A 26,709-nucleotide genomic window follows, 5' to 3' on the forward strand; every position below is an offset into this window, starting at 1 on the left:
TTACCGTGCTGTGACATCGTTCTTTCCTGAATTGTGATTCCTGGACATGCGACATAGCCCGATATTTCAGCCACAGAAACATTCGAATAGCCATGAAAGTTTGCTCAGTAGGAGAGATCAATGCAATGCTGGACGCAGCGCAATATCTATCATGTGTCTCACATCTCCATTTCCAATGACATGCACCCAACGCTTCCCGCCATGCAGTGTTGTACAGATCATCAAGTCTCATTATCATACACTCCCGTCTCACCCCTGCTCTCTCTTCTCTTGTACCCCATCTATCCCCTCAACCTCTCCAACTCCCTCAGCACAACCATATTCGCATCCAAGAACCGATCCACACACTGCCTCATGCACGGCTCCTCGTACTTGTCCAATTTGCCCGCCTTGACGGTACCCGCGGGGATGCATTTGCGGAAACATGTGTCGGTGAGGGAGTGTATCGCTATTTGGAGGAGTTGAGTTAGCGAATGGGTACTTATGGGAGTAGGACATGGGAAGGCGGGAAGGAAGGGCTTTGGGTAGAGGGTGTGATGGTCGAGGGCGGTTGTATCCACAGAGGAAGGTGGTAGAGGCATAGTGCATAGACTCAATTCGTCGCAAGAGAGCTTCTAGAGGGATAAAAAGACGTACAAGATTGAATCCTAGCCTTCTGTCCCTCATTCATAGCGAATTGCTGCAGTTCCTGCTTGTCGCGGTCGGACAGCTTGCTCAAGTCGGCATTGCCGAAACCGCCACCACCTAGGGAATCCATCTTTTCTTCTTTGTGTATGTGTGGTCGCGAGACTGCGCCGGTATGTATCGGGAGGTTATTCGGGTGGAGGACGGAGACGGTGTGGCTGGTTGCAAGTGCGGGCTGTAGGTAGTTTTTGTGTGGATTGACGTACTTGAAGCTTTGCGCATCGGAGGTTCCGCCACGGATGGGGCCGACGGGGGTTAGTCAGCCTTGGGGTATTCCACCGTCGCAGTTGTTACACTGAGTTTCCTTTGAAGACGACATTGGATTCTTCACGTTTGTTCATGCGTTGATTTGAGTTGGTGTGTATTTACGAGTGCTGTACTGACAAAAAGTTCGATGAATATGGCTGAAAGCAACGCTTGACGCTCACCTTCATGGCTTTCACAGCTTCATTCTCACAACATGCTCGCGAACAATACGTCTTCCATCCTCACTCTTTCGTACTACTCGAGGCTCGCTGGGCTTCCCAGCCAGATCCATAATCCCCTCGTCGCTCGCAGCAGACGCTGTGGCGCCATCGACATAGAATAAAAAGTACGGCCAACTACCCTCTTTCTCCGACTTGAACACTCTTACCTTTGAGATGTATTTGTTACCACCCAACTGTCTCTTATGCTGCATAAGGAAGTAACCAGCCCACCTTCCAACAGGACTTCCAAGCAGCGCTTTTCCCGCGTCCGTTTCCAGGCTGAAGTCATGTCCTGGCCAGCCTTCCGCATCCTCTTTCGGCGGTGACAGGGTGCCCAGCGCACGCTTGACATGCTGGTTTGTTTCTTTGTTGATGATCATTGTGACAAACAGGTACTTGATATTCTGCAAACTCTCCGCATCAGTATGCACGCGATTCCAGAACGCCCATGCGATGTCGGAGACGCTGCGTATAGCTGGGAGTTCCTCGGCAAGGGGAGCGCGTTTCCATAGACGGCGTGCAGCTTTTGCGGCGGAAGAAAGTTGGATGGCGTATACAGCACCGGCTTCTGCGTTGACGCCAAGGGTGTGCTCCGCATTCGTGACGCGGTATTCTTTTTCGCAGACGTCGTACCGTTGGTCGGCTTTGGCGGGCATCTTGCCATCGTCACCCTTCTTCACAGCCGGACTGTCGAAATGCTCGATGAGGAAACATTGGTTTGGGCCGCCTTGGCTCTTGCTCTTTGTCCCAATGCCTAGATCGCCAAAGGCTTTCTTCAGCATATGCCCGTTCTGGCTGTCGAAATTGCATTCAGGGTCTGCTTGTTTGGCGAGAGCGTCGGTCGCATCGTTGTAGCCCCATTCGCGTAGTTTGTCGATTAGATCGCCGTCGAATGGGCTTTCGGCAGTGGTGCCTAGATTGTAGAGAGTGGCAGCTTCGGCGTCGCTGGCCTTCATGCCTTGGAGGAGTTTGGCACCGCGAGCGACAGAGAGTGTCCATGGGTCGTCGTCGGCTCGGGCATCGAAGTGATTTTCGTTGGTAAAGGTGACGTTGGTCTTGGAGGTGAAGGTAGTATCGCAATGGGCGATTGTGATAACAATGGCCAGGGTAGAAGCCGCCGACAACAGTGGAAACCTCATGGAGCGGAACTTGCGATGAACGAATGCCCTCGGCTAATCAAGAGTGTATGTTGAGAGACAGAACTAGGCGATAAAGTCAAGTTAGTCTAAGCGGCAAAGACCATCAGTGAAAGGAGAAAGAGCAAAGTGGAGTGCAATCTAGCCTCGATTTGGGCCACCACTCAAGAAGCACATTGAGAGAATGCAGACCTCAAACTCACTTGATGCTATGCAGAATAATATTTCATATTGAGAACAACCCTCCAAATGCACAAGAACGCCATGCCCATTACCGCCCGGATATCAAACTTTTACTAAACAAACACATTACCAGACAACTATTTTCATTCCGACATCGTCATGATCTCCATACTTTCGTTCCTAAGCCCCAATCATCTCTTTGGGCAGGCATGCAAAAACAGTGCTGATGATAGCCATAATAGTGCTGACGACAATCAACACCCAGTTCATCGTCTTCTCCCCACTGGATATCTCTTTTCCAAACAATTTCAAGTGAAACGCCAAGGGTAGGATGATGCAAATGCTAAAGCAGGCGACACTGCCGAGGAGTGTCATGATGCGGTCGAATGAAGGAAATACGATTGCGATGATAACGAAAATGACGATGGTAACGATGCGAAGGGTGATCTTGAGCGCTCCTCGAGTGAGTCCGCTCATGCCGTCGATGGACGAGGACATGGCCAGAGAGCGCGTGTCCAGACCGAAGAGAACTTCCAACGTGCTGACGATAGGGCGTGCGTTGAGCGGGATCTTGGTCAACGGAATGATGGCGATGCAGATGGCGATGAAAACGGAGATGCCTTGAGGGAAGCCTTTGGTGAGGAAGATGTTGCTCGTCACTTCTTCTTTGACACCGTCTCCAAACATGAGAATACCAGCGCAAGCCATACCGACATCGATCAAGTAGGTGAAGATGTAGGTGACATTGACGGCCTTCCTGTACTTGTATGGGTGTCGCATGTCGCGGTAGATGTTTGGGAAAACAGAGTGGCCACCCCAAGGAGACATGAGTAGACCAATCGAGAGTGGCACGGTCATCCAGTTGTCGGGGAACAGATATTGGGTCATTGGCTGACGAATGGAGCCGGGAGCGTCGGGTTTGGCAAGTCCATCGACCCAGATAGCGAGGGTGACTATTATATGTTAGTTGACGCATATGATGCAGATAGTTGTTAACTCACTTCCGAAGCAAGACATTACACCCAAGATAGATGTGAATGACAAAAAGCGGAGGGGTAAGAAGCTCAATGGTATCAAGATCAGCCCACAGACAATCTTCCACTGGAAAACGTCCCAACCGGGGATAAGAGCGTCCATGCTGTCAGCGAAAAGCACGACCAGTGCTACACATGCTGCTAGTAGCTCTAGCGAGAACAGAATGCTGGTTGCCACTCGCGCTTTGGTTCCAAAAGAGACGTAGGCAAGATCAGCAAAGGTAATGAGAGAACCATCAACGTCGAGACATTTGGCTAGGAGCTTTGCAGTGTAGCCAGTCACTATGGCAGACCATGCGAGGAAAACCATGCCTATCAGCCATCCAGAGTACTTGAGCGCAAGTGGCAACGTGAGCAGTCCAACGCCGACCAGAACGTTGACGGAGTTGAAGATTGTCTGGGGTAGGGTGGATTGACCAACAACTACGTTGATAATGTGTCCATCCTCCTCAACCTGCTTGACCAGGAGCGGCTCTCGTTCTTGTTCTGGCTCCCCAACGCCCTTCATCTGTTGCTCTGTGAAGAGGCGGCCAGCATGGCGCATGGACGACTCGTTGACGCGCGAACTCAGACTGCCGTATCCCGTGCCATAGCTCGCGCCGAAGGGTGACGATAGCGAAGGTTCGATCTGGAAGATGCTCGACCCTCTCCCTCGCAGGCGCTGTTCGACGCCGTTGGGCAGCAGCTGGCTCCGCTCGGTCGCGCCATTCTCCTCGTCTGTGATGGCATTGTCGGATGCGCGTCTGCCCTCGTTCTGGAAGGCCTGTCGCAGGGCGGATCGTTGGTCGGGTACTGGCGTGGGCAGTCCGCTACGTGAGAAGTCGGACTCCTCTGTGTCGTCGCCGTCTTCGTCGTCTGTCTCGACGCGGAAGGAAGGGCGCACGGGGGTGATCTCGAAGAAGCCTGCCGCACGCTGCCACGATCGCGCAAAGTTGTTGATACTGTTAACGCCTCCAACTTCGCCCAGTGCGCTAATCTGCTGTCCTACGGAAGACCTGCTTTCTGTTAGCTGCGGTGTCACGCGAGCGGCGCGATATGCTCACCTCCGCCTGCGCAGCTCTCCCGCGGTGCCCGTCCACCTCCCGGCATTGCTCTCTCCACTGGGCCGCCTCGAGAGCTCGTCCCACTGCACATGGCTCTCCGTGTCCGAGTCGATGGATGGGCGGTTGGAGTCGTAGGCGCTCCAGGCGGATGGCTGCTTCCCTCTGTTATCCATGGTGAGTACGTCAGGGCGTCACGACAGATGGAGCAGGCGCGACCAAGAAGAACGTATGGGGCAGGCCAGGCGATATATCGTCTAAAACTGTTGATTCAAACCCTGCAGGGAGGCGGGAGCTACTTGAGTCGATAGCTGGCTATCGTCGGGATGAAATTGCGCCTGGTGGATTGCGGGTGATAGCCGCTATCCATGACCGTCCTGATTATATAAAGAAGCGCCGAGCGAGACACTTCTGCCATAGAAAGACGCAGAAAGTCAAGATGGCTATCACGAGGGATTCATGCGGCCCCGCCGGTCTGCCGTCATAGCTGCCCCCAGCCGGAGCTACCCAAGGCACGCGCTGATAACGGGTTACTGCACATGCGCTGCTGCTGCTCTCCATGCCCGCCGCCCGCTGAGTGGCCGTGCAAGCGAGCCTCTGTCAGCGCCCAGTCGACTGCCCTACCGTGACTGTGCTGCCTTACGGGCACAGTCAGGGACAAATAAATTCACATAAGCCGAGTGGGCTGCCGTTTGCCTCTCCTGAAGACTTTCGCATTCACGTAGCCAAGGCGCGCAGTAGTCACAGGCCGCGCTCTCCACCCTCCTCCCGCCGCCAGTCGGCAGCTACGTCGCTTGTTCTTGCCCCTCGCCGAACAAGAAAATCTCTCGACCCCACCAACACCACTACCTCACCTCGACACCACCGCCGCGACCATGTCGTCCGGGAAGAATGAGCAGCCCAATGAGGCCGAGAAGAACATTGAGATCTGGAAGGTCAAGAAGCTAATCAAGCGTCTCGAAGCAGCCCGCGGAAATGGCACATCCATGATTTCCCTCATCATCCGTATGTGACACCTGACGACCTAGCAAAATGCCGCAGACTGACCGTTGTAGCGCCCAAGGATCAGGTTTCACGTGCCGCGAAGATGTTGGCTGAAGAATTCGTGAGTACCAGGACACCCTGCGCCGGCGCCGTCACTAATTTTCCAGGGTACCGCCTCCAACATCAAGTCGCGCGTCAACCGTCTCTCCGTCCTGTCGGCCATTACCTCGACCCAGCAGCGCCTCAAGCTCTACTCAAAGGTCCCGCCCAATGGCCTCGTTGTCTACTGCGGTGAAATTATCACCGCGGAAGGCAAGGAGCGCAAGATCAACATCGACTTCGAGCCCTTCAAGCCTATCAACACGTCGCTATACCTTTGCGACAACAAATTCCATACCGAGGCCCTGAGCGAACTGCTAGAGTCGGATCAGAAGTTTGGATTCATCATCATGGACGGAAACGGTGCGCTCTTTGGCACTCTGTCTGGAAACACGCGTGAGATTGTCCACAAGTGAGTGCGACCAATACCTTTTAGCATACAGCTCACTAATCGGTGCAGGTTCTCCGTCGATCTTCCCAAGAAGCACGGCCGTGGTGGTCAATCCGCTCTGCGTTTCGCCCGTCTCCGTGAAGAGAAGCGCCACAACTACGTCCGCAAGGTCGCCGAATTGGCTGTACAGAACTTCATCACCGCCGACAAGGTCAACGTAGCCGGTATCATTCTCGCTGGTTCCGCCGACTTCAAGAACGACCTCAACCAGTCCGATCTGTTCGACAACCGTCTGCAGTCCAAGGTCATCAAGGTCGTCGACGTGTCCTACGGAGGCGAGAACGGTTTCAACCAGGCCATCGAGTTGGCTGGCGAGACCCTCAGCAACGTCAAGTTCATTCAGGAGAAGAAGCTCATTAACGAGTACTTTGACCACATCTCCAAGGACTCCGGCAAGGTCTGCTACGGTATCGACGACACCCTGAAGGCTCTGGAGGCTGGTGCTGCTGAGACTCTGATTGTCTTTGAGAACCTGGAGATCACTCGCTGGGTTCTCAAGAGCTCTGCGGGCGCGGAAATTATCCTCCACACCACCAAGCAGCAAGAAGAGGACCGAAGCATATTCATGGACAAGGAAACCGGCCAAGAGATGGAAGTCATCGATCAAGGCTCTATGCTTGAGTGGCTCGCCGAAAAGTACCGCGACTTTGGTGCCAACCTGGAGTTTGTTTCCGACCGTTCTTCCGAGGGCAACCAGTTTGTCAAGGGCTTTGGTGGTATCGGCGCCATCCTCCGTTATGCGCTCAACTTTGAGCAACTGCAAGACTTCGACGAAGATGAAGATGAATTCTACGATGATTGACGGTTGTGCGCCCTCGCTGACTGCGAGGTAGCGTCCCCACTCGCTTCGAGTGACGGAACGTCCGCTACCTGCGCGAAAAGTCAAAAAGACGTGTCCGAGATCAAGGCCGGAGTAGTCGAAGCAACGACACTTCGCCTTTCCAGATTGTAAGATGGGAGTGCCTATGGAGGGTTTGCAATGTACGACTAGTATCCGTCCCCCAGCAACCATTGACTAATTTTAACAAGGTCGACCAGCACCATTCTTACCACGACCCGCTCTCGCTTGCATGGAGAGGCAGCAGCCTCATACAGGCTCGACCTCTTCAAACCTCGGTCTGAGAAGCTCTGACTTAGCTACAATAAGGACTAGAAAGCATAGGGATCCAGAAGGGTGGCTACCGTCAATTGTCGATTGCGAACCTCTTGAAAAGTAGTCCTTTACGGAAGAAGGACAGGCAGATTGCTCGCCCAATATGCGTCAGCTTGTCGCTCGCTCTACTCCAGCTGAATATAAAATTGATTTGAGAATGAGATTGAATGTTCGTAGTGATGCGCGTGACGTTCTGTGCTTTGTACATGGCCCCACCCTTTCGATCAATCTCAAGACAAACATAAGGGCGCAACACGCCCCATGGGGATGACAAGTTAGTCTTTGCTTTTACTAGCGCCGATACCGGGTTCCGACGTCATTCCGAGATTCAGTGATTTATCTGTGTTCATACGCAACGTCCCAGGAACCACACACAAACATGGCAGATGAAAAGAGACCGATCGTGGCTTTCTTAGGCCCTGAGGGCAGCTACACACATCAGGTGAGTCAAATTAAAAAGCGGAATAGAGGTGATTGAGTTCCCCCACTCAAATCTAGCCATCAGCTTGAACAGACAATGTCACTGGTTCAGTCTTTCGTCACAACCACTTTTCCGTATATCCTTCCTTCCGTCACAGAAATCCGAGTACACACATATTTCTTTTCCTTCCCCCATCAAGATCAACCCTCACACCCAACCCCCACATCCCCAACCTAACACCACCCCCCGCAGGCCGCCCTCTCCGCCTTCCCCCCAGCATCACCATCAACGCCACCAGTAACCCTCACCCCCTCCATAACAATCGAAGACGTCTTCTCCGCCGTCCAATCCCGCACCGCATACCGCGGCGTCGTCCCCTTTGAAAACAGCTCAAACGGCAGCGTAGTCTTTACCCTCGACCTCTTCGCCGACCTAAACAACAAGTATCCTGATATTCTTGTTACGGGAGAGGCGTATGTGGCTGTTAAGCACTGTTTGTTGGGGTATGCATCCACTGCGACTAAGAATGGAGATGGAAGAGATGGAAGAGATGAAAGAAAGGGGGATGATGGGAACGACTTGTCTCATATCAAGAAACTGTACTCCCACCCACAGGCCTGGGGCCAGTGTAAGAACTTTCTGGCTAGGTACCTCAAGACGGCTGAGAGGCACGACGTAAGCTCCACGAGCAAAGCCGCGGAAATCGCGAGTCAAGACAAGACCGGCGAGTCCGCAGCCCTATCTAGTGAAATCGCCGCAGAGCTCTTCGGACTGGATGTGCTGGCCAAGGAGATCAATGACAAGAAGGGTAACAGCACAAGGTTCTTCGTTATACGCCGAAAAGACGATGATGGGGGTGTAGAGACGACAACCGCGCCGAATTCCAGAACTACTATTAGGACGCCATCAACCAGCTCCAACGCAAACACCTGGAAATCACTCATCACCTTCACCATCGAGCATTCGAATCCTGGTGCGCTGGCGAATTGTCTGACGGTGTTTTCACGTCATGGGATTAATCTGACGAGTATAAATACGAGGCCGAGTGGAGTAAGGAATTGGCATTATGTTTTCTTTGTCGAGTTCAAGGGGAGGAAGACAGATACTGATACGGGGGATGTGGATAAAGCGCTGGGAGAGCTGGATAAGGTGTGTCGGGGGTGGAGGTGGTTGGGGAGTTGGGAGAATAGGCTTGTGGATGAGGGGGATGGGGAAGGGGAGTGAGTGAGGTGGTGATGGTTAGGTGGATGGTGGCGGGGGGAGGGATGTGGGTCTAAGAAGCGATGGTTTGAAAATGTAGAGTATCATTCGGATCACATTCACATCTTAATACTCTAAGATATGTGGAATTGCTCTCTCATGATTTCTTTCATGAACTACTTCACTACCCGCCGAGGCTATTACTCAGCGTTCGTATAGTTCTTCCTTTTGAAACCCCCAGCGTAGTGCCGTTCGCCAATGCATCCTCGCACCGTCCGTCCCGCGCAACAACCACCTACTTCGTCCGGTCAGGAATAGGTTCCTTGGGCGCCCTCCACTCCTTAACAAAAGGCAAGAAGTCAGGCTGACCCGGAATGTATTTCCTTAGCACCTCAGGCACGACGAAGCCCTCGGGTGTCTGGTAGTTCTCAAGGATACAGCAAAGAGTTCGCTCAGTCGCGCACACTGTAACACACAAATTAGTTTCCTGATTCCCTTCTCAAGCGAGAAGATGGGGTGCCGGGAGTAACTTACGAGTACCGTTGAGCGCGTGAACATACTCCTTCCTCGTAGCGTTCAACTTCTTAATCCCATGTCTAATCTCCAGCTCGCGAGTCTGGTAGTCGGTGCAGTTGGAAATGGAAACAAGCTCCTTGTACTCTCCACCACCTGTGACAGGGAACCAGGCCTCAAGATCGCGCTTCATGGAAGCAGCGTTGTTCAGCGCACCAGAGACAATGGCGACCACCTGGTAAGGCAGACCTAGGCTCTGGTAGAACTCCTCGGAGTTGGCCAACATCTCATCGAAAGCTTCCCATGACTTCTCGGGGTTTGTGAGGAGGAACTGCTCAACCTTTTCGAACTGGTGTATCCGGAAAATTCCCCATGCGTCTTTGCCGTGCGAACCAGCTTCTTTCCGGAAGTTTGTGGAGTATCCGGCGTACTTTATGGGCAGTTCCTTGTCGTGTAGCCACTCCTCGGAGTGAAGGGCGGAGATGGGTTGTTCTGAGGTGGCGATGAGGTACTTGTCGGTCTCTGGCTTGTCCTTGCTCTCGGTGACCTTGTAGAGTTCCTCGTCGAAATCGGAGAGTTGTGCGGTCTTGGCCATCTGGTCGCGTAGCATGAAGAAGGGCGGTTGGTTGGGTGTGAAGCCTTTGCTGAACTGGAGAATCATCATGTCAGTATAGCGTTCTGTAGAACTCGGTGCTTTGCGCGCTTACCAGGAACTCAAGGCCGTAGTTGATGAGCGCTTGGTTGAGGAAGACACCGTATCCAGTCAGGCAGTATCCTCTGTGCCCAACAATCTTGGTGCCTCTCTCCGGGTCGTAACCGTTCAACCGCGCAAGTACACCATGATGTGGGATACCATCTGCCTTGAACTCTGCTTTCCGGTCCGCAGGAGCCCACGTCTTCTGAACCGCGTTGTTGTCCTCGCTATCGCTGACTGGAACGTCCTTGTACACGTAGTTTCCGACCGTCTTCGTCTTTGTGAGCAGCTTGGCCAGTTTCTCCGCAGCTTCAGCCTCCTTCTCCTTCTTCTCGGCCTCCAGCTTCTTCTTCTCCTCGAGCAGCTCGGAGGCGTCTTCCTTGGCCTTCTTCTTGGCGCCGATATTCTTTTGGACCGCGTTTATCTTGGAGCCGAATTGGGTGGCATCGTACTGTGTGCGACGGTGGTCTGTAGCCGGTGTAAGTTCTAGTGACCCTCCCGGCAAGACTTTTGGAGTCGCTCTTGCCTTCAAAGTCTGCGATGATCTCGTCGACAATCTCTACGGGCGCGCATCGCTTCTTCTGGGACTCGCGGATTTTCTGGTCGCAGTATTAGCATGAGAACAACATTCAATGTCGCGCGAGAACGAGTCGGGGAATACATACGTCGGGCTCGCCGCCGCGCTCCTTGATGAAGTCATTTCTGTATAGACGCGAATGTCAGCCCATATCTCTTCATACCCCCAACGCAACCTCCAATCTCGCCCTCTCCATGTCTACTCCCCCAATTCCAGCCCCTCCAAGCCCAACTTCAGCGCGTGCGCATCCAAGCAGCCCCCACTTTCTCCTCGCGCAAAAAAAGGAGGCAACATACATATCGAGCATCCTGTCCGTCTCTCAGCTTGCGTAACACAAGCAGAATTCCGTCGTGTGTGGTGTGAGTAGACTCGTATCGAGAGATGTTCAAAACGCGGGACTCATCAGTGTCCCGCACCTTACTCAAACAGCGACAGGGATTCCATTGAGCGACCCGCACTAGAGCGAATCAGGACGAGTCTGTTCAGAACGCTTGGCGTTTTCTGCTTTGGCTGGGATACCACGCGAATTGAAAGTGCTGCACTCGATGGGCGGGATGCGAAACTGCCTTATTGGGAAGGTAGAAATGAATGACGTATGCACTGGTGTTGTGGCTACATTTGTGCATGGTGTAGATGGGTTACCTCTCACAACTCCAGGTTTACAGGGAAGCATCGCAGGCAAAACGCGCCAGAAAGAGCATCAAGGCTCAAACTGCCGAATCGAGTAGGCTGGACAGAAATGCCGTTGAAAGCAGTAGCTTTTCCGTCAAAGCTTCGAGCTTCCTAATACTGTAAGGTCTGTGGGTAGAAATGGTGGGTGGTGGTCGGTGCATCGCAAGCCTGTCGAGTCGAAATGCAGGGCCCGGCGTGACCTTCAGAACTCCACGCGAACATTCATGTACACAACTTCAAGCTGACATGAACGTATACCGTCTATTGTTGAAAGTAACGTAAAGTGATACGTAGTACTACAGCTGTGAAACATCGTCATTGACAAACAGCTTGAACCCCAGAATACCAGATAATAACGCCTATTACACCGCCGCTCACACCATTACGCCATTACACACTATTGCCTTCCATGAGGATAGTGAAAACCCGGAACGCGTAAAAGAATCATCGCGACAAGTCAGCCGCCGTCTATGCCGTCTACAACAACCAAACAAAAGTATACCTCCTCTTACTTCTTCTTGAGCGCGTTCGTGAGATGGTCAAACGGGTGCTTGAGGAGGTGCGCACTGTTCCGCCGCTTCTTCTCCTTGTCCTCGCGCTCCTTCTGGAGGGCCGGGTATTTGTCCACGCCGACTGGTACACGCGCTCATGTCAGTCAAGAATCTTGGAATTACATGACTGTACATTTGCTGCCGCCAGCGGGCTCACCAGGGTTCTGGGACCGCTCCACCTCCGCAATCATAAGCTCAAAGGCCTTTTGTACGTTCTCGTTGTAGCGCGCGCTGGCTTCGGTGTGGGCACATTTGAACTCGGCGGCGAGGGCTTTGCCGTCTTCAGGCGTGACTTGGCGTTGTTCGGGGCGCAGGTCAGACTTATTGCCCACGATGACGAGAGGAACCCATTCGACGGCCTAGTGTGAGGGGTGGTTAGGCAGTGGCGCGGAGCGTGTCACATGTCAGACTCACAAGGTGGTTCAGGATCTTATCGCGAATGATGCGCGCCATCTCAAAGCTCTGCTTGTTGGCAACCGAGTAGACAATCATGTAGCCATGAATGCCGATAAAGTGCTTGGAGTTGAGAATGCTGTATTCATCCTGGGAGGCGGGACCCGAGTCAGCGGGTGCTCACAAACAGCTTGAGGTGCACGGCATGGCATGCTCAGCAGAGACGCGCGTGAAGCATCGCAGGTGGGGCGTCGACCTGGGCTGAGCTTCGCGACGCGGGGGAAAAGAAAACCTCATGTACCTGGCCAGCCGTATCGATGATCTCAGTCGCATAGTCCTGGTTCTTGTACTTGATCATCTTGCTGAAAGTATTCTCGATGGTCGGGTAGTAGCTGTCGACAAAGTGCCCGTCGACGAATTGCACCGTCAGACTCGACTTGCCTGTGCACCCTCGCGTCAGTATGCTGTTTGTTGGTACTTGCATGTGAAGCCTGCGCGAGCTTCGGGCAACCACGTACCGACGGCTCTGCTGCCGACAATGGCCACCTTTCTCTGCTTGGGAGGGGGCGCCATCTTGCTGCTGGGTTTGGGAAGAGGTCGTGAGGAAGCTGAACGACTCGCCAGGTTTGAGGTTTGGCTGTCTCAGTCCACCGCTGCGATGTAGCTGCCTAGGTTGCGTTTGGTGCTTCGGACCTGCCAATTGCCTGTAGGAGCTAGCTTCCAGCCCGGAATGACGCCGTCTAGCTGCAGGTGATGGGTGCGTGTGGCACGAACAAGCTGGTTCACTGGCCCGAGCGCTGTAGCTACTGTCCTGAGGATGTATGGTTCGAGGCAAACTTCAGCGAGCGTCGTGCCAGAGTTGTAGGTGAAGAGCAGGCGTTGCTCACGAAAAAAAGTCCCCGACCGGGTGCTGATGCCGTCATGTCTGCCGGCTCCCATCTCGATATAGCAGCAACGACTCGCGGCCGCATATGAAAGTTGGGCAACCATGATATATCGCTTTGGGTTTGGCACCGAGCAGCTGGTATTGGGTTCCGCAGTTCTGGCCATCCAAGCCGAACAGTGCACCCCGTAGCCGACGAATCCAGAGCTTCTCGAAGCATTCATTTACGTATTGCCAATCGTCTCGAGCCTAGCGCAAACCTGTCCAGCACACTACCTGCAGATACTCCATTCACTTACAACCACTCAGCGCCACAAGAACCTCCGAAATGTCAGAAACTATTGCTGCCCTTCCCGATGCCCCGAGCATACAACTTAGCCGAAATGATGTCGGGCGTTCTTGACTCAAGGCGAAACCATCACATGCAAGTCGTTGCAAAAGTGAAAAAAGTTGCTCGCCCGGATATTACACGCCCGCTGCATGGAAGTTCTGTAGAAGGCATCTCGCAAATTGCCCCGACGGCAGAGCCACTCCACATGCCGGCTGTTGCGTCACTTGAGCCGGCCTTCTGGGTCGGGTGCAGCCTTACGGACGGGTACGTGCGAGGTTACAAGCCTTCATTTAGCCTCTACTGCCTACGCGATGGGAATACGAGCGGATAGCGGCGACGAATAGACGACATGTCGCTCAATCAGTATAAGCTTGCAGGTTTCTCATATAACTGCTACGGGTCATTTGCTAGCCTGAAGAGCCTCGCTGCACGACCGTTACTATTCACATCTCTGTCCAAGATGCTGGGGTATCGAAATCTTTATATACAATACAAGCGATCCCTTCCCAGCAATGACCGCATACGCGTAATTCGGGGTATCATGCCATAGCCATTAAAGGCCTAACCAATAAGAACCTACCTGTCAAGAGGGAAACGACTTGCTGCCCAATGGTAAACAACCCGAGGGATAATCAAGTAAAGGCAAAGTGCGTCTGATCAGTAATGAATCAATGCCCAGGCGGGATACCGGAGTCAAGCCTCTGCATCTCTGCACCATCAAGTGCTCGCATTCTGTAACCGTTCCACGACAAGCATGAGGCGTGCCGTATAGGACTGCAAAGCCTCTTGACCCTCTGTTCCCTCAAGATTTCCTGCCTTCTGGTCAACGTGTTGGTGCACGCGGACAAATTCCTTGATGCTATCGACAAGGGTGTCAAGTCGCTTGTTCGGTAGCAGCGTGCGGACCTTTGCCCTTATCTGGTCGTTGAGACTCAGATTCCCAAGGAGCACGGCAAGATATCCGATGGCTACACCAGAATGCGATTCTTCCACAGAAGCAGCCTAAAGCAGGGTTAGTATTATTGAAAGCATGACTTCTGAACGCGTACGTACCTGTGAAGCACGCTTTGATCCCTCCAGGAAGATGGCGACCAGAGCGTCAATCTGATCAGCGACGTTAAGCCTCATCTCGTCGCTCAGCTCCGCAAGATTGATGGAAGCACCCAAGCTCAAGATGAGACTATCCAAAACCTCTGTCCGCTTTTCCGTCGCGAGCCCCGTACTGATTGACTCAAACTTTCCAATGATAGATTGCGTCAATGGCTGCACAAAAGCCATGGCTGAGAACGGCTGGCAAGCTTTCGGCTTGTTGTTCGTCAAGTTCATACATAGCTTGACAGCGAGCATAGTTGATGCAGCGCTGTCAGGCTGGAAGAACCGAGGCATAAAGCCCGCAATACGCTGAAGCACACCCGTCGGCCAGGAGGCTTGGATCTGTCTCGTGGCAGAAATTGACTCGAGTATGGAAAGTACTGTTTCCAGGCATATTTTGTCCGCGCTTCCCTCCTTGCCCGATTGCAACCGATCATTCGATTTCGAAGCCATCTCAACGAGCTGGGAGATCATCGTTTGATCAAGTAGCTTATCAGCATTGCCAGCCTTCCGCATACCAATGATGAGCAACTCGATAGCTTTCAGCGCGACAAGCTGGGGAGATACCTTCTGTACTACGCTGGATGACCAGATAGAGCTTTGCTGGACTAGGGTGCGAAACGTGAATACCGATTCCTTAGCAATCTTAGACATGTTCGACTTGCGATCTTTGGCGATCTCCTTGATATCTGCATCGTTGCTGGCTAGCTCGATCAAGTGAGCGAAACTGCCAGTCTCCTGTAGCTCGTCTAGGACAGAGTGGGTAGGGTTGGTCCGGAGGATAAATACTGTGGCCACGGCAGCGACAAAGTCGAAGACAATCTCGCGACCGCCAGCGATGTTCTGGAAGAACTGATGGGCCAGAGCCGAGTCGACAAGCTGATGACAGAACGTCTCATCGGCCATCTTGGTGCACAGATCGATCATTGCGCTACGCCTCATACTCTTACTGTTGGTAACGGATATGTCTCCTATCATCATTTCGATTTCATATCCGATGATCATGTTACGCCCCCGTGTCTTGAGCTCGTGAATTTGTTGAGCCTGTGCTTGACTGTTCTGCTCGGGGTCACCCTCGGATACAGATCTGGTATCCATCTGGGACTGAGACCCAAAGCCATCGTCTAGATCCATCGAGATCAGTAGATCATCTTCTGGGTTGTCTTCCTTTAGGTACGACCGCGCCATTGCGTAGGTGAGCCTTGGTCGCATGCCGAAACCCGACGTTGTCTGCGATGTTTGTGACTCCGCGTTTGCTTGCTTGTCCACATCCATGTCGTCAGAGGACGCCGTTGAAGCTTGCTCTTTTCCGACTTCTCGTACAGATCTTCTTGCAGACGAGGGATGTTTTGAGCTTGCTTCAGACTCTTCTCCACCATCGCTGCTGCTGTCTTCTTCGTCATCGTCCGAGCTGGTCTCGGTTGGTTTGAGAGTGTCAATCAGTCTGGTCTTACGAGCCTTGGTACTGTGAGTGACATCAGACTTTGATCTTGCCAGGTTACCGATGAGTGATCTCGGTTTGCGATCCGTGAGCTGTAAGTTCGCCAGGCTTGGCATTGGTGTAGCAGAGGACGATGAATCGCTTAGCAAGCCGCTGAAGAGATCTCTTTGTCGCGGTGTCACGGAGCCAGGTACGACAGGTCTGGATTTCCGAACAGGGGTGGTCAATGGATCTGGTATGTCATACATAGTCTCGTCTTCCGTCTCAGGCACGTCTGGGATTTTCTTGACAGGAGATGGCCTGGGGGCCTGGCGATTCGGTATCATGCCGCTCAGAGTAGCAGGAGAGGACTGGCCCTTGACCATCTTTCGCGGTGCCATGACGGGTACGGTACGTTGCCTCGTCCTTGTCGGTTTGTTGAGTGCCAGCGCTGGCGGTTGCGTTTTCCGTGTTGCGCCTGCGACGGGCTGCAACAGTGATGCATGCCCCGGTGAAGCACTTTCTTCGTTCTTCTGAACCTTCCGGCTCCGCTGATGCGCCGTCTGTTCAGTCGTCTTTTGTACCACTGGCGTAGCCACTGTGGCAGTCGACGACATGGACCCTTTGCGCTTTCGCTTGTTCGATGCATTCGACTCGTCCGACTCGGTAGTGTCCTTGTGAGACTCTTCCGATGTTGTCTTGGACTTCCCGGGAGGCTCTTTATGTGCTGTCTGCGGAGCTTGACGTGAGATCTTTTTGACAGTTGGCGGAGCCTCTTCGTCCGACATCGGTATATCAAACACAGCGAGGTCATCGGTCGGTTTGGCAAGAGCTTTTGCTGCCGTCTTTTTCGCAGGTAGTGCCGAGGTTATCTTCGCATTCTTCTGAGCCTTAGTCGCTGTCGGCGCAACGGCCGTCGTCTCTGAAGATGCTTTTGCCTTGGCCACCGGCCTCTGTGATGACTTCGGATCCCTTGCCGCCTGTTTCTGTGCTTCCACGGGCTGAGGCGTCTTCCCGCGTAGTGTCCGAGGTGCGATCGTATCCGAGGATGGCGGTGGCGGTGCCTGTACGGGCTTTGCAACTTGCGCGGGCGTCGGCAGCGTCTTCTTTACGGTGGCAGTATTCGCGTCGTCAGGCTTGCGCAATGGCTGTGAAGCTTTTGCTGGCTTCTTGGATGCCACCACGGCCTCCCCTTTGGAAGAACTTGAGGTTTCCAAGCCTGCTTCAGGTGCCCGACGTTTCGCTACGATCTTCTTCGCGGGCTTCGGGCGCGACATGAAGTCGTCATCAGAGGGTACATCGAAGACGTCGACATCATCGGTCCTTGCGCGCGCATTCTCCAGACCCGTGCTGGCCTTCAATGTGTCTCCGGCCTTCTTCAGCGAGCCGTTCACGGCTGCGGGATGTTTCCGCGGTCGGTCTGGGGATGGCGGCGCATCATCGTTGGAATCAGGAAGGGGCGGCGGCAGGGTGGAGCGACGCGCGGATTTGCCGTAGACTTTCTTGCGACGGTCGCCGGACGTGAAATTGGCGAACATGGTCGTGGCCATGTCGGTGCGTAGGCGTGTTGTGGTGACGCTCCCAAAGTTGGCTCAGACGCGCATCTCGCAGCAGGCGGGTGGCACCAGGGACCGTGGATGGCTTGTCTCGGCACCCGCTCTCCTTCAGCTTGATAGCGTCGGTCCACGCGTTCGCTCACCGCAAACCTATTCTCTCATTGTCGCGACTTCATGACAGTCACGGTGAAATGCTCAAAGCGGCTGTTTGCATGGTGGCTGGTGATCCAAGCAGGGTCCCGAACGACAGGCACGCTAAACAGCGGGGCATGGGTTGCTCCTTCCCAAACAGAGTGAAGGACTTCGCCGACGGTCACGAGCCTAGACTGTTAGCCCACCTACGCTCCAGCTCCTCTTTCCTGCCTCTTATCTGGACATCGTATCCATTGATAAAAGTCTGCTCTATCGTTTGGTCTTGCTCTCACCTCGATCTCATCCTTACCACCCCACAATATCAAATTGTTTTCCAACAGCACAAGCTCTACTCACACATTCACGCGCCGGTAAGTTCATTTTAGACTATGACTACGTTTACATATTCCCAAACGCTCCTGCTAGGATGCTGTATCTTGGCTCTGAAACATCTCCATACTACCAGATTCCTGCTACGTGACCTTGACTGACCATCCTCAGCCTCTCCCTAACCATGTCTTCCGACTCGCATCCACCTTCCCAATCCCTGGGGCCCGAATACCGTCCCTCAAATCTGAAACCAACAGCTACCGTCTCAACTCCCCTCAAGCAGGCCAATGTCCACATCCTACCTCAATCCCCTCAGCTGATAGCATTGCTCACGTAAGAGCCCCGTGAACCATCACAACACCATGGTCGGGCACCATTACCTAAACTAACAACCTCAAAGCATGATACGTGATCGCAATACCGGCCGCGCAGATTTCATCTTCTACAGCAACCGCATAATCCGTTTGCTTGTCGAAGAAGGTCTCAATCACCTGCCAACAGAGTCCCAGGAGATCACCACCCCAGTAGGTCGCACCTACTCCGGTGTCAAGTTCGAGGGCAAGATCTGTGGTGTCTCGATTATGCGTGCGGGAGAGTCCATGGAGCAGGGTTTGAGGGACTGCTGTAGGAGCGTACGCATTGGAAAGATCTTGATTCAGCGGGACGAGGAGACTAGTAAGCCGAAATTGTACTACGACAAGTTGCCTGAGGACATTGCCGACAGATGGGTCCTGTTGCTGGATCCTATGCTGGCTACTGGTAAGTACACAAGGCGTATTTGCGTAAGCACTGCTGATGGAGATAGGTGGTTCGGCACTCATGGCGATCGATGTGCTCAAGTCGCGGGGCGTGCCAGAGGAGCACATTCTCTTCCTCAACCTCATTGCCAGCCCAGAAGGCGCACAAAACCTTGCGGATAAGTTCCCCAAGGTGAGGGTAGTCACTGCCTTTGTTGATGCGGGTCTGGACGAGAAGAAGTATGTTTACTCCCATCTCCTAACCGCTCCATACTAATATGACGTGTAGCTACATCGTCCCTGGACTGGGTGACTTTGGCGACCGTTTCTACACCATGTAAAGAAATCAACAGCATCTCCGGTTCATCGATAGCATTTGCTGGGCGCAGGGCGGCTTAGGTTTAGTTGGGCATGTAGTAGCATGGTTTCGTTCAAAGAAAACCACATGATTATAGGCGTACCAGGGTCATTGATGTACACGCTTGATTACTGTGTACACTTCTACAGGCTGCGCTCAGCTAACCGTGAACACACTGAGCCTGACGCTGACGACGATAATGAAACGCCACCGTGAATCTGCGGATCCTTTTTGGTAACCTAAACGCCATGCAAGCCATGATCCGCTCCCCATGTTCCCATGTATTATACAAGGCCTGAAGCCTTCACGCCTGGTCGCCCTCGCGCGATGGCCCCCGGGCAACTCAGTCCGCGTACTCGCCCTCGGCGTCAGGCTCGTCGTGTTCGATGAAGCCGCCGTCGCCGTCGTCGTCTTCTTGGTTGTGCGCCGTCGGCATCCTGCCCATGCGATTTGTACTCCGCGCCGTCTCGACGCTGCCCTTGGCTGCCTCCTTCGCGACGGCGTCACACGCATCGATCCAGTCGGCGTACACGTCGACGGGCGCACTTAGGTAGTTGATGTTGGTCTGGAAGGTCTGGCCGCAGACTTTACATTGCAGGTTGCCCACACCCGACTTCTTCTCGATGGAGACGCTGACGGACTTTTCGTGGTTGCAGAAGAGACATTGGAAGGTGGTCGGGAGTTTCTCCTTCTACAGGGGCGTTAGTCGGCGGGGCATCAGGAGGATAGGGCAGAGCCTGCCTTCTTGGGCCCTTGAGGCTTGCTGGAGGATTTGCGCTTGCCCTGTCATTGCTGTTAGTTTGCGCCTGCGATACCGTGAAGCCGGGAGGAACGCACCATTTTTCGCGTTGGCTAGAGTCGCCAGATGTGGAAGGTGTGTGTACACGTAATTATTAAGTAGCGATTGTGGTGTGGATATCCAGAGCCGTGTTTGGTGCTTGTCGCGCCGGTGTCGTGTGCAGTGACGCGAAATCGCGAGTTTGGCTTGAATGCGTCTCGAGTCTCGCGTGGTTCCGACCGCCAAGATCCCTGTCGCTCCCTTGCAGCTGCCGCATACGTCGATAGCCGATAAGCGCCCCCGCTCCTATCAGCGCTCGCCGCGACCATCATGCACGTGTGTAGTCAGCTGTTCGCTGCTGCCACCGCCGGCGAGCTCCTAATATCTGACCACGTTGATCCTCCTCTTCCTTCCTTCTCCTCCTTCTCTGGATTCTTCTGGTCCCCTTTGACGTTTGTTCAAAGTTGTGTTTGTGACTCTGTCCGCTCCCCACTTCTACATCATCTTGCGTGTTCGTCCTACCACCGGAGCTCACCGGTCTTTGTTTCACGACTCGATACCAACGCAGCAATCGCGATTGCTATTTGTCTTTTAAGATCAGAGATCCTGTACTACTTTGTATGAGATTTACCATTACCAAACATGTCTACTGAAAGCACCACCAGCGATGCTGTCCTCAAGGAGATTCTCGATGGGCTCAAGGCGCTCCGCTCGGAGAACTCCGTACTGGCAGCTTCAGTCGACAAGATCAACGGCCGTGTGAACATGCTGGCAGGCATCAAGCAAATCAAGGACGAGGCAGCAAGTGAAGCTGCCAATGGCAAGCTGGACGGCGAGAAGGCGAAGGAAGTTGAGCCAGAGAAGTCCGTAGAAGCTGTTAGCGAGCAGTATGAGCAGCCACCTTCAAATGCTGATGCCCAACCACGTCGCACGAGTGTATCCAAGATTTCAAAGATCATCTTGACTTCGTATCCCGGCCAAGCCGGTGTCGACCCGTTGCCAATGCAGTGGGGTGCCAAGGACCCTGCTGTTCGTGGCCCTGTCGTTGTGTCAAGACATGCGAACACTATCCGAAGACGTAACGGTACGTACATCCGAACAACTATACAGCTTGTTGTTTACTAACTTCTCGTAGCTATCGGTGCTCATGGTGGCTCATACTCCATCTACAACGCCCTTGCTGTCGCCAGCAAGAACCTCGACATCACACACAAGCCAGACTTCACCAACACTGAGCCTGCCGCAAAGATCGGTCCTTTCCCGCAATGGAGCGACCCAAAGAAGATTGTGGCCATGGACCCATACGGCCATCTCGCACCCTGGCTGTACAAGGAAACCATGGATAAGGACGATGTTGAGATCAGACCTACCATTGCCATCACCAGAGCACACATGAAAGTGCCAGAACTTGAGGAGAGTGTAAGGAAAGGCAGGCTCGTTCCCGATGGCAAGATTTGCGTCAACGAGACTGGTGAGGTTGCGGTCACCAAGGTCGCAGTAGAGCCTGTATGGTACCTGCCTGGTGTTGCTGAGCGTTTCAACATTGGTAAGTGGGTCGAAACGCATTTCTGACTACATCCACTAACGTATTCGAAAGACGAGGGAACTTTGCGCAGGACACTATTCGAAGAGACTGGTGGTTCCTACCCAGAGCTCATCACCCGTCACGACATTAAGCTCTTCCTCCCTCCTATTGGCGGTCTAACAGTCTACATCTTCGGTGACCCAGCAAAGATGTCCGACCCTAGCGCGAAGCTCGCTCTCCGTATCCACGACGAATGCAACGGAAGTGACGTATTCGGATCTGACATCTGCACATGCCGTCCCTACCTGACTTTCGGTATCGAAGAAGCAGTCAAAGAGGCCCAGAAGGGTGGCAGCGGTGTTGTCATTTACTTCCGCAAGGAAGGCCGTGCTTTGGGTGAGGTCACGAAATACCTCGTCTACAACGCCAGAAAGCGAGGCGAGGACCGTGCCAGCGAGTACTTCAAGCGCACTGAGAACATTGCCGGTGTCAAGGACATGCGCTTCCAGGCTCTGATGCCAGATATCCTGCACTGGCTGGGTATCACCAAGATCGACAGGATGCTCAGCATGTCCAACATGAAGCACGATGCTATTGTCGATCAAGGCATTCCTATCCATGAGCGTGTACCCATTCCCGACGATATGATCCCGGCAGATAGTCGTGTCGAGATTGATGCTAAGATTCAAGCTGGCTACTGTAAGCTTCCACTCCCTCTAAAGCTCTGGACGACTACTAACAGGATGTCGCAGTCACAACCGGCCATGTTATGTCGATGGACGAGTTGGCAAACGTAAAGGGTCGTGGTTGGGACGACGTCGACGTAAGTGCAACTGGTGACTCCTCATGAACCCATGCTGACCTCAATCTAGCATTGAAGAACTCGGATGACATGAAAGAGGTGACATGTTGTAGGAGTAAGCCACCATTAGTGGTACAGTGCGAGTTGCCTATGTCGACATGTGATGATAGTACATACAAAGAACTGCATTGTCAAAACGCAACACATCGTGCCACTTCGAACTACTTCATTGTTGATCGTGCTTGCATATTTGCTGTATCATCTCTATATGATGATTGATTTGATACTTCTACCACCATCTTCACGTGCAAACAGCAACAGCCAAGCCACCGTCCAATCCAACAACACCACCCCCCAACCAATCGCTTACCATCAAGTCCCCTCAACACACGTACCCATAGTCCACACGCCTCCCTCCGCATACCGCGTTCCCATCGCCAAAACACCCACCGGCTACCATACACATCCCCCACCACGCAAACCCACCTCATAATTCCAGTCATACTCGCATAACACACGTGAAAGAAAACGCCCCAAGCCCTGTCACTTCATGCATACATCGGCACCGCCACTAAACCGCAACAGCACAAAACCTCCCGCTTGACTTCCTCCCATCTACTATGATCGCTGTCCCTATACCAGCATACCCGGTCCCCTATGCCCCTCCTCTCCCCTGTCACTGTGTTTTCCTTTCACCCTGGTACACCCGCGCGTCGCCTTACCCGCACCTACCGCGCATGACCTGGCCTGACAGCTGCAGATGCGCCGTTTCGTTTGGAGATAACGATCTACCGGTGTGTTGCACGTGTTAGGCAGGCGAGAAATGTGGGAATCAAGGGTCTAGAATGCGGATTGTTATGTGGGTGTTGTGGTGGAAGTGTGCACGTGTTGGGATTCGGTGTGTAGCGGAAGTGGGGGGGATGAGACGGACGGGCTGTTGGTGTGAACGGAGCAAAGGACACCGATTGATTGCCGGGAGCGGCCCGCTTATTGGGTTGACCGCTGGTGTTGGTACACGTTGATTTTTTTTCTTTGCTTGCTGTTTTGGTGCCTTTTCTGCTTACCGCTTCTTTGTGCGTGCGTGGTTGTGGGTGGTTGGGAACTGCGTACGACTCCACTCAGATGTGTTTCAGATTTTGGGACATCGTGATCTAGTGTGGTGGTTCTTTTCGCTTTCGCCGTTGTTCGGTGAGGTAGAGTACGGGGTGGATCAAAAAGAACGTGTTTTTATTTGTTCGCACGTAGAGGGTCAGATGTAAGCTTTAGTTGGCTGATTATCGGTAGAGTTGCAGAGTGGAGTGCAGTGTGGTTACGATAGTGGCGGTAAACTCGTCATACTGTCGGCGACCGTTTCTGCGTTGCCGCAGTGACAGGCGCTTTTCAACTCGCTTGCTCAAGAACGAGACGCAGCATAAGACTCGGTATGGTGTTGAGCGGGTATGTATGTTAGTTTTCGGACAGGATCGGCGGCGAGATCTGCCGTAGGAGCGTGTCTGGATTTGCGGAGAATTTACTTGGGGCAGAGGCGTCTGAGCTGAGGGTGTCTTGAGTGAGGGGTATGTTGAGGAGGGCCTCAGCACCGTCACGAAACACCAACGCATCAAAGCTGCCTTTGGTGTTATGGCTAGCCGCTGGGGCATGCGAACTTTGGGTCCCAGTGCTGGATGTCTCCGGTCCGAAAAGAGTACATGGGAATGTATCGTCGATGAGGATGCGGAATCGCAAACTTGCTGGTCAACGGCCGCGGCTATGACGGCGTGGAGGGGTTCCCGCTTCCCGGGTCTAGCATGCACGTCGGTTTGGCTAACCACATTGTATGTACACAATGACGGACTGGGCAGCACGGCATGATGCTAGATAGCTTTCGGCTCTTGCATCAGCCTCTCGAGATGAACGGGCGAAACTTTGGCCTGCCTATCGGATGACCCGTAGATATAGAAGAAGGGCCGTAATCGTGTTTCCAAAGACAGTTTACATGGTCCTTAACCAACATTTTGTTGAACCTTCAGGATCAGGCGCCCAGCTGAGAATGCGGCGTTGAGAGCAGGACTGTCAAATCGGAGCGTTGCCCGCTCTTTACGGAAGGCATGGCAACATGTGAGAGCAGCTGACGCGGAGGTGGAGCGAGGCGAGGTAATCATCGTTCCAGAACAAGTCGACCCAAGTATCGCCGGTTAGAGATACGGGTTATAGTATTCGTCTGGTTGCAGAGTTACGAGATGGAGGGGCGGATGTGTACCTATCCAGGGATGTATCCCACCAAAACCTAGGCATCTCGCAATGTCCCCAGAAGATCTCGGGATGCTCGTAGTTGTTGCCTCTAAAAACAGTTCTTGCATTACTGGACTGTCTTATTAGTAATTCCAGAAAGAACAATCGGCTTTTGGTCATCGCAAGCGGTGATTGATGACCTGCATCGTAGCAGTCTCTGAGCGATAGAATGCCGAGTACGTGGCTTCCCCTCAACCGCCATGCCACGGAAAGACACTACCGACGTGACATGCGAAATCGAAACACGCGATCGGTAGTTATGGAAGGCTATGTAATAGCGACCGGTGTCGAAAGTGTTGGTCTTCTCGCGTGTCTTTATGCTCCAACCGGATCGCACGAAAGGAGGGGAAGGATGCCCTTGCAAGTACGACGTTCTCGACTTTCGATGACAAGGGATGTCATCCGCATTGCATGACACGGCAGAAATAGAAACCCTCAGCTGAGACAATGTCGTCACCGACAAAGTGGCCGATATGAATGAGGCTCATTGCAGTCCGGTACCTGTCTCGTCGCACAAACCGCACGGTGGTCTGCAGCGACGTCTGGACTCGATAACAGATTAGGCTGTGGATAAGCATACGTGTGCCCCTCTCGAACGTTCCTGATACACAACAAGGAAGGCTCGCCGGGAACTGGGCGGAGAACAGGGCAGCGCTGGCTGTGTCATCACCGCGCAGCCATGACGGATGTTCATTGGGAGTGCGGCTTGCATCCGCCGATGCCATGGTTTGAGGATGCGACGGCGCCGCTATGGCTGTGCACCCGCTCTTCCGGCGAGGCCTGGGATCGAGGAGCGCGATGCCAATCAGGAACGGCCGACGCGAATGACCTGCCACACCGCAAGCGCATCCAAGGCGAAATCGACCTTTCCGATTTGGCTCTCGAGGTACGCTGCCATTGTCGACTAAATCGCGACAAAGTGTTTCATGATTGTCATCCGCATCGTCGGCGGTGGCCAACTCACACCTGCAGCAGCTCGCAGCAGACTACCAGACTAGAGAAATGGAGGTGAGGTGGTCTTGTGTGCATCAGGGGCGAGTCAGGGCGAGTCAAAGCGTGACAGCACACCTCCCTTGCAAGCAGACTAATTCAGAACGTCCACGTTTTCTGGCGGTACCCACTTCGGCATGCATAACTAGCCCGAAAGGCCAGCGATGTCGAGTGGGGAGCTCCGGGCTGCTGATGCACCTGGCGTCGACCAGGGTGCCTGGAACGAGCAGAGGCGTCACTATACATACATGCATTCGGTAGTATGGGGTGAATAGCGTCTAGGCGATTTGGACGCCATTATACATACTACCCGTTCCCGCCCTCCGTCATTCTTCAATTTCATACCGCAGTAATTCTCCGACTTTAACACTCGCTCTCTGTCGATCGACGCACATCTTCGCCATGTCTAGCCATCCACGATACTACTTCTCGCTGCCTACTGAGGCGCCTGCACGATCTCGCTCAGCAAGCCGGCGGCCACCTCTAACACCATCAACTGTTTCTTCGCCATGCCTCACCACACTTGTGCCTGTAACCTCTCGACGGGACTCTGGAACATCAACATCCGGTAGCCCGACCAAGGCCTCCATTCTCCTAGCCAAGGTTGCTTCATCGCCTACTACACCTCGAGGCGAGACGCCACCTGGAAGCCCGATGCTCACTCCACGATCAAGATTGCAGTCGGAACCGGCCTACACTTCTGAGAGGCCTTCCATGTCAAGAACCGAGAGTGACCGCTATGTCCGCCAATACAGGCAGCAGGGTAAGCACTGAGCATGTCAGATTGAAGTAGCATGAGACTAACATTCTTTCAGATGGCTACATCAGCTTTCCTGACTTTGAGAAGTTCTGCCAGAACCAGAACCCATATGGTCAGCAAGACCGATCTGACGTCAAGCCATGATTGGACATGCACCAGTCTTTGATGTCATGCAACAAAGACGTCTCTATCAACAACACCAGCCATACCACCGCTACACCTACCAGACTCACGTTCTCTTCTATGAGCAACTGTACAGCAATCTGTATCAAGTCGCCGCAAGCTGATAGTCTCCAATCTGGAAACTGCGCTGTTGGAAGGCATTCACCTAGCCGTCGCAACGTCTCTTCTGTCACGGGGAACAGGAATGGGTATGGGTCGGACCAACGGATCTACGTCACGACAATAAATGTCGAGATGTAAAGAGGGGGAAGGAAATTGTTACAGGATGTATATCCATGTTCTTCGTGATGCTGGACGCAGTAACTCGTC

The 26,709-nt window shown here is 53.4% G+C and overlaps 11 protein-coding genes across 11 annotated transcripts; 4 read left to right on the top strand and 7 right to left on the bottom strand.

Moving 5' to 3' along the window:
* Nucleotides 1-281: 281 nt before the first annotated feature.
* On the bottom strand, nucleotides 282-1,118 carry J4E92_007825 (uncharacterized protein; the record flags this gene model as incomplete). The annotated part of the gene is made up of 3 exons (XM_051499187.1): nucleotides 282-448; nucleotides 637-859; nucleotides 1,113-1,118. 3 exons carry the CDS (start codon nucleotides 1,116-1,118, stop codon nucleotides 282-284), a joined length of 396 nt encoding a protein of 131 aa, XP_051350436.1.
* A 5-nt stretch (nucleotides 1,119-1,123) lies between these two features.
* Nucleotides 1,124-2,290, bottom strand: J4E92_007826 (uncharacterized protein; the record flags this gene model as incomplete). The annotated part of the gene is made up of 1 exon (XM_051499188.1): nucleotides 1,124-2,290. The coding sequence occupies one exon, from the start codon at nucleotides 2,288-2,290 to the stop codon at nucleotides 1,124-1,126; it is 1,167 nt and encodes a 388-aa protein (XP_051350437.1).
* Nucleotides 2,291-2,650: 360 nt separating this feature from the next.
* J4E92_007827 (uncharacterized protein) lies at nucleotides 2,651-4,720 on the bottom strand (the record flags this gene model as incomplete). The annotated part of the gene is made up of 3 exons (XM_051499189.1): nucleotides 2,651-3,423; nucleotides 3,472-4,499; nucleotides 4,548-4,720. 3 exons carry the CDS (start codon nucleotides 4,718-4,720, stop codon nucleotides 2,651-2,653), a joined length of 1,974 nt encoding a protein of 657 aa, XP_051350438.1.
* Nucleotides 4,721-5,419: 699 nt separating this feature from the next.
* Nucleotides 5,420-6,880, top strand: SU2 (Eukaryotic peptide chain release factor subunit 1; the record flags this gene model as incomplete). Its single annotated transcript, XM_051499190.1, has 4 exons — nucleotides 5,420-5,549; nucleotides 5,600-5,649; nucleotides 5,696-6,039; nucleotides 6,088-6,880. 4 exons carry the CDS (start codon nucleotides 5,420-5,422, stop codon nucleotides 6,878-6,880), a joined length of 1,317 nt encoding a protein of 438 aa, XP_051350439.1.
* Nucleotides 6,881-7,610: 730 nt separating this feature from the next.
* On the top strand, nucleotides 7,611-8,876 carry J4E92_007829 (uncharacterized protein; the record flags this gene model as incomplete). Its single annotated transcript, XM_051499191.1, has 2 exons — nucleotides 7,611-7,673; nucleotides 7,905-8,876. 2 exons carry the CDS (start codon nucleotides 7,611-7,613, stop codon nucleotides 8,874-8,876), a joined length of 1,035 nt encoding a protein of 344 aa, XP_051350440.1.
* A 271-nt stretch (nucleotides 8,877-9,147) lies between these two features.
* Nucleotides 9,148-10,943, bottom strand: J4E92_007830 (uncharacterized protein; the record flags this gene model as incomplete). The annotated part of the gene is made up of 6 exons (XM_051499192.1): nucleotides 9,148-9,317; nucleotides 9,387-10,014; nucleotides 10,073-10,527; nucleotides 10,586-10,658; nucleotides 10,725-10,761; nucleotides 10,933-10,943. 6 exons carry the CDS (start codon nucleotides 10,941-10,943, stop codon nucleotides 9,148-9,150), a joined length of 1,374 nt encoding a protein of 457 aa, XP_051350441.1.
* Nucleotides 10,944-11,816: 873 nt separating this feature from the next.
* RHB1 (GTP-binding protein) lies at nucleotides 11,817-12,825 on the bottom strand (the record flags this gene model as incomplete). The annotated part of the gene is made up of 5 exons (XM_051499193.1): nucleotides 11,817-11,941; nucleotides 11,993-12,218; nucleotides 12,274-12,402; nucleotides 12,554-12,693; nucleotides 12,771-12,825. The coding sequence occupies 5 exons, from the start codon at nucleotides 12,823-12,825 to the stop codon at nucleotides 11,817-11,819; spliced, it is 675 nt and encodes a 224-aa protein (XP_051350442.1).
* A 1,358-nt stretch (nucleotides 12,826-14,183) lies between these two features.
* On the bottom strand, nucleotides 14,184-17,528 carry J4E92_007832 (uncharacterized protein; the record flags this gene model as incomplete). Its single annotated transcript, XM_051499194.1, has 2 exons — nucleotides 14,184-14,468; nucleotides 14,520-17,528. The coding sequence occupies 2 exons, from the start codon at nucleotides 17,526-17,528 to the stop codon at nucleotides 14,184-14,186; spliced, it is 3,294 nt and encodes a 1,097-aa protein (XP_051350443.1).
* An 869-nt stretch (nucleotides 17,529-18,397) lies between these two features.
* FUR1 (Uracil phosphoribosyltransferase, synthesizes UMP from uracil) lies at nucleotides 18,398-19,074 on the top strand (the record flags this gene model as incomplete). Its single annotated transcript, XM_051499195.1, has 3 exons — nucleotides 18,398-18,755; nucleotides 18,802-18,973; nucleotides 19,023-19,074. The coding sequence occupies 3 exons, from the start codon at nucleotides 18,398-18,400 to the stop codon at nucleotides 19,072-19,074; spliced, it is 582 nt and encodes a 193-aa protein (XP_051350444.1).
* Nucleotides 19,075-19,434: 360 nt separating this feature from the next.
* J4E92_007834 (uncharacterized protein) lies at nucleotides 19,435-19,931 on the bottom strand (the record flags this gene model as incomplete). Its single annotated transcript, XM_051499196.1, has 3 exons — nucleotides 19,435-19,782; nucleotides 19,833-19,874; nucleotides 19,929-19,931. The coding sequence occupies 3 exons, from the start codon at nucleotides 19,929-19,931 to the stop codon at nucleotides 19,435-19,437; spliced, it is 393 nt and encodes a 130-aa protein (XP_051350445.1).
* Nucleotides 19,932-20,511: 580 nt separating this feature from the next.
* On the top strand, nucleotides 20,512-22,244 carry URC1 (putative GTP cyclohydrolase; the record flags this gene model as incomplete). Its single annotated transcript, XM_051499197.1, has 4 exons — nucleotides 20,512-20,953; nucleotides 21,005-21,415; nucleotides 21,467-22,093; nucleotides 22,147-22,244. The coding sequence occupies 4 exons, from the start codon at nucleotides 20,512-20,514 to the stop codon at nucleotides 22,242-22,244; spliced, it is 1,578 nt and encodes a 525-aa protein (XP_051350446.1).
* Between the last annotated feature and the right edge of the window lie 4,465 nt (nucleotides 22,245-26,709).

Source organism: Alternaria infectoria (genome assembly GCF_024043175.1).
Source record: "Alternaria infectoria strain BMP 0036 chromosome Unknown scaffold_14, whole genome shotgun sequence".
NCBI classification, from domain to species: Eukaryota; Fungi; Ascomycota; class Dothideomycetes; order Pleosporales; family Pleosporaceae; genus Alternaria; species Alternaria infectoria.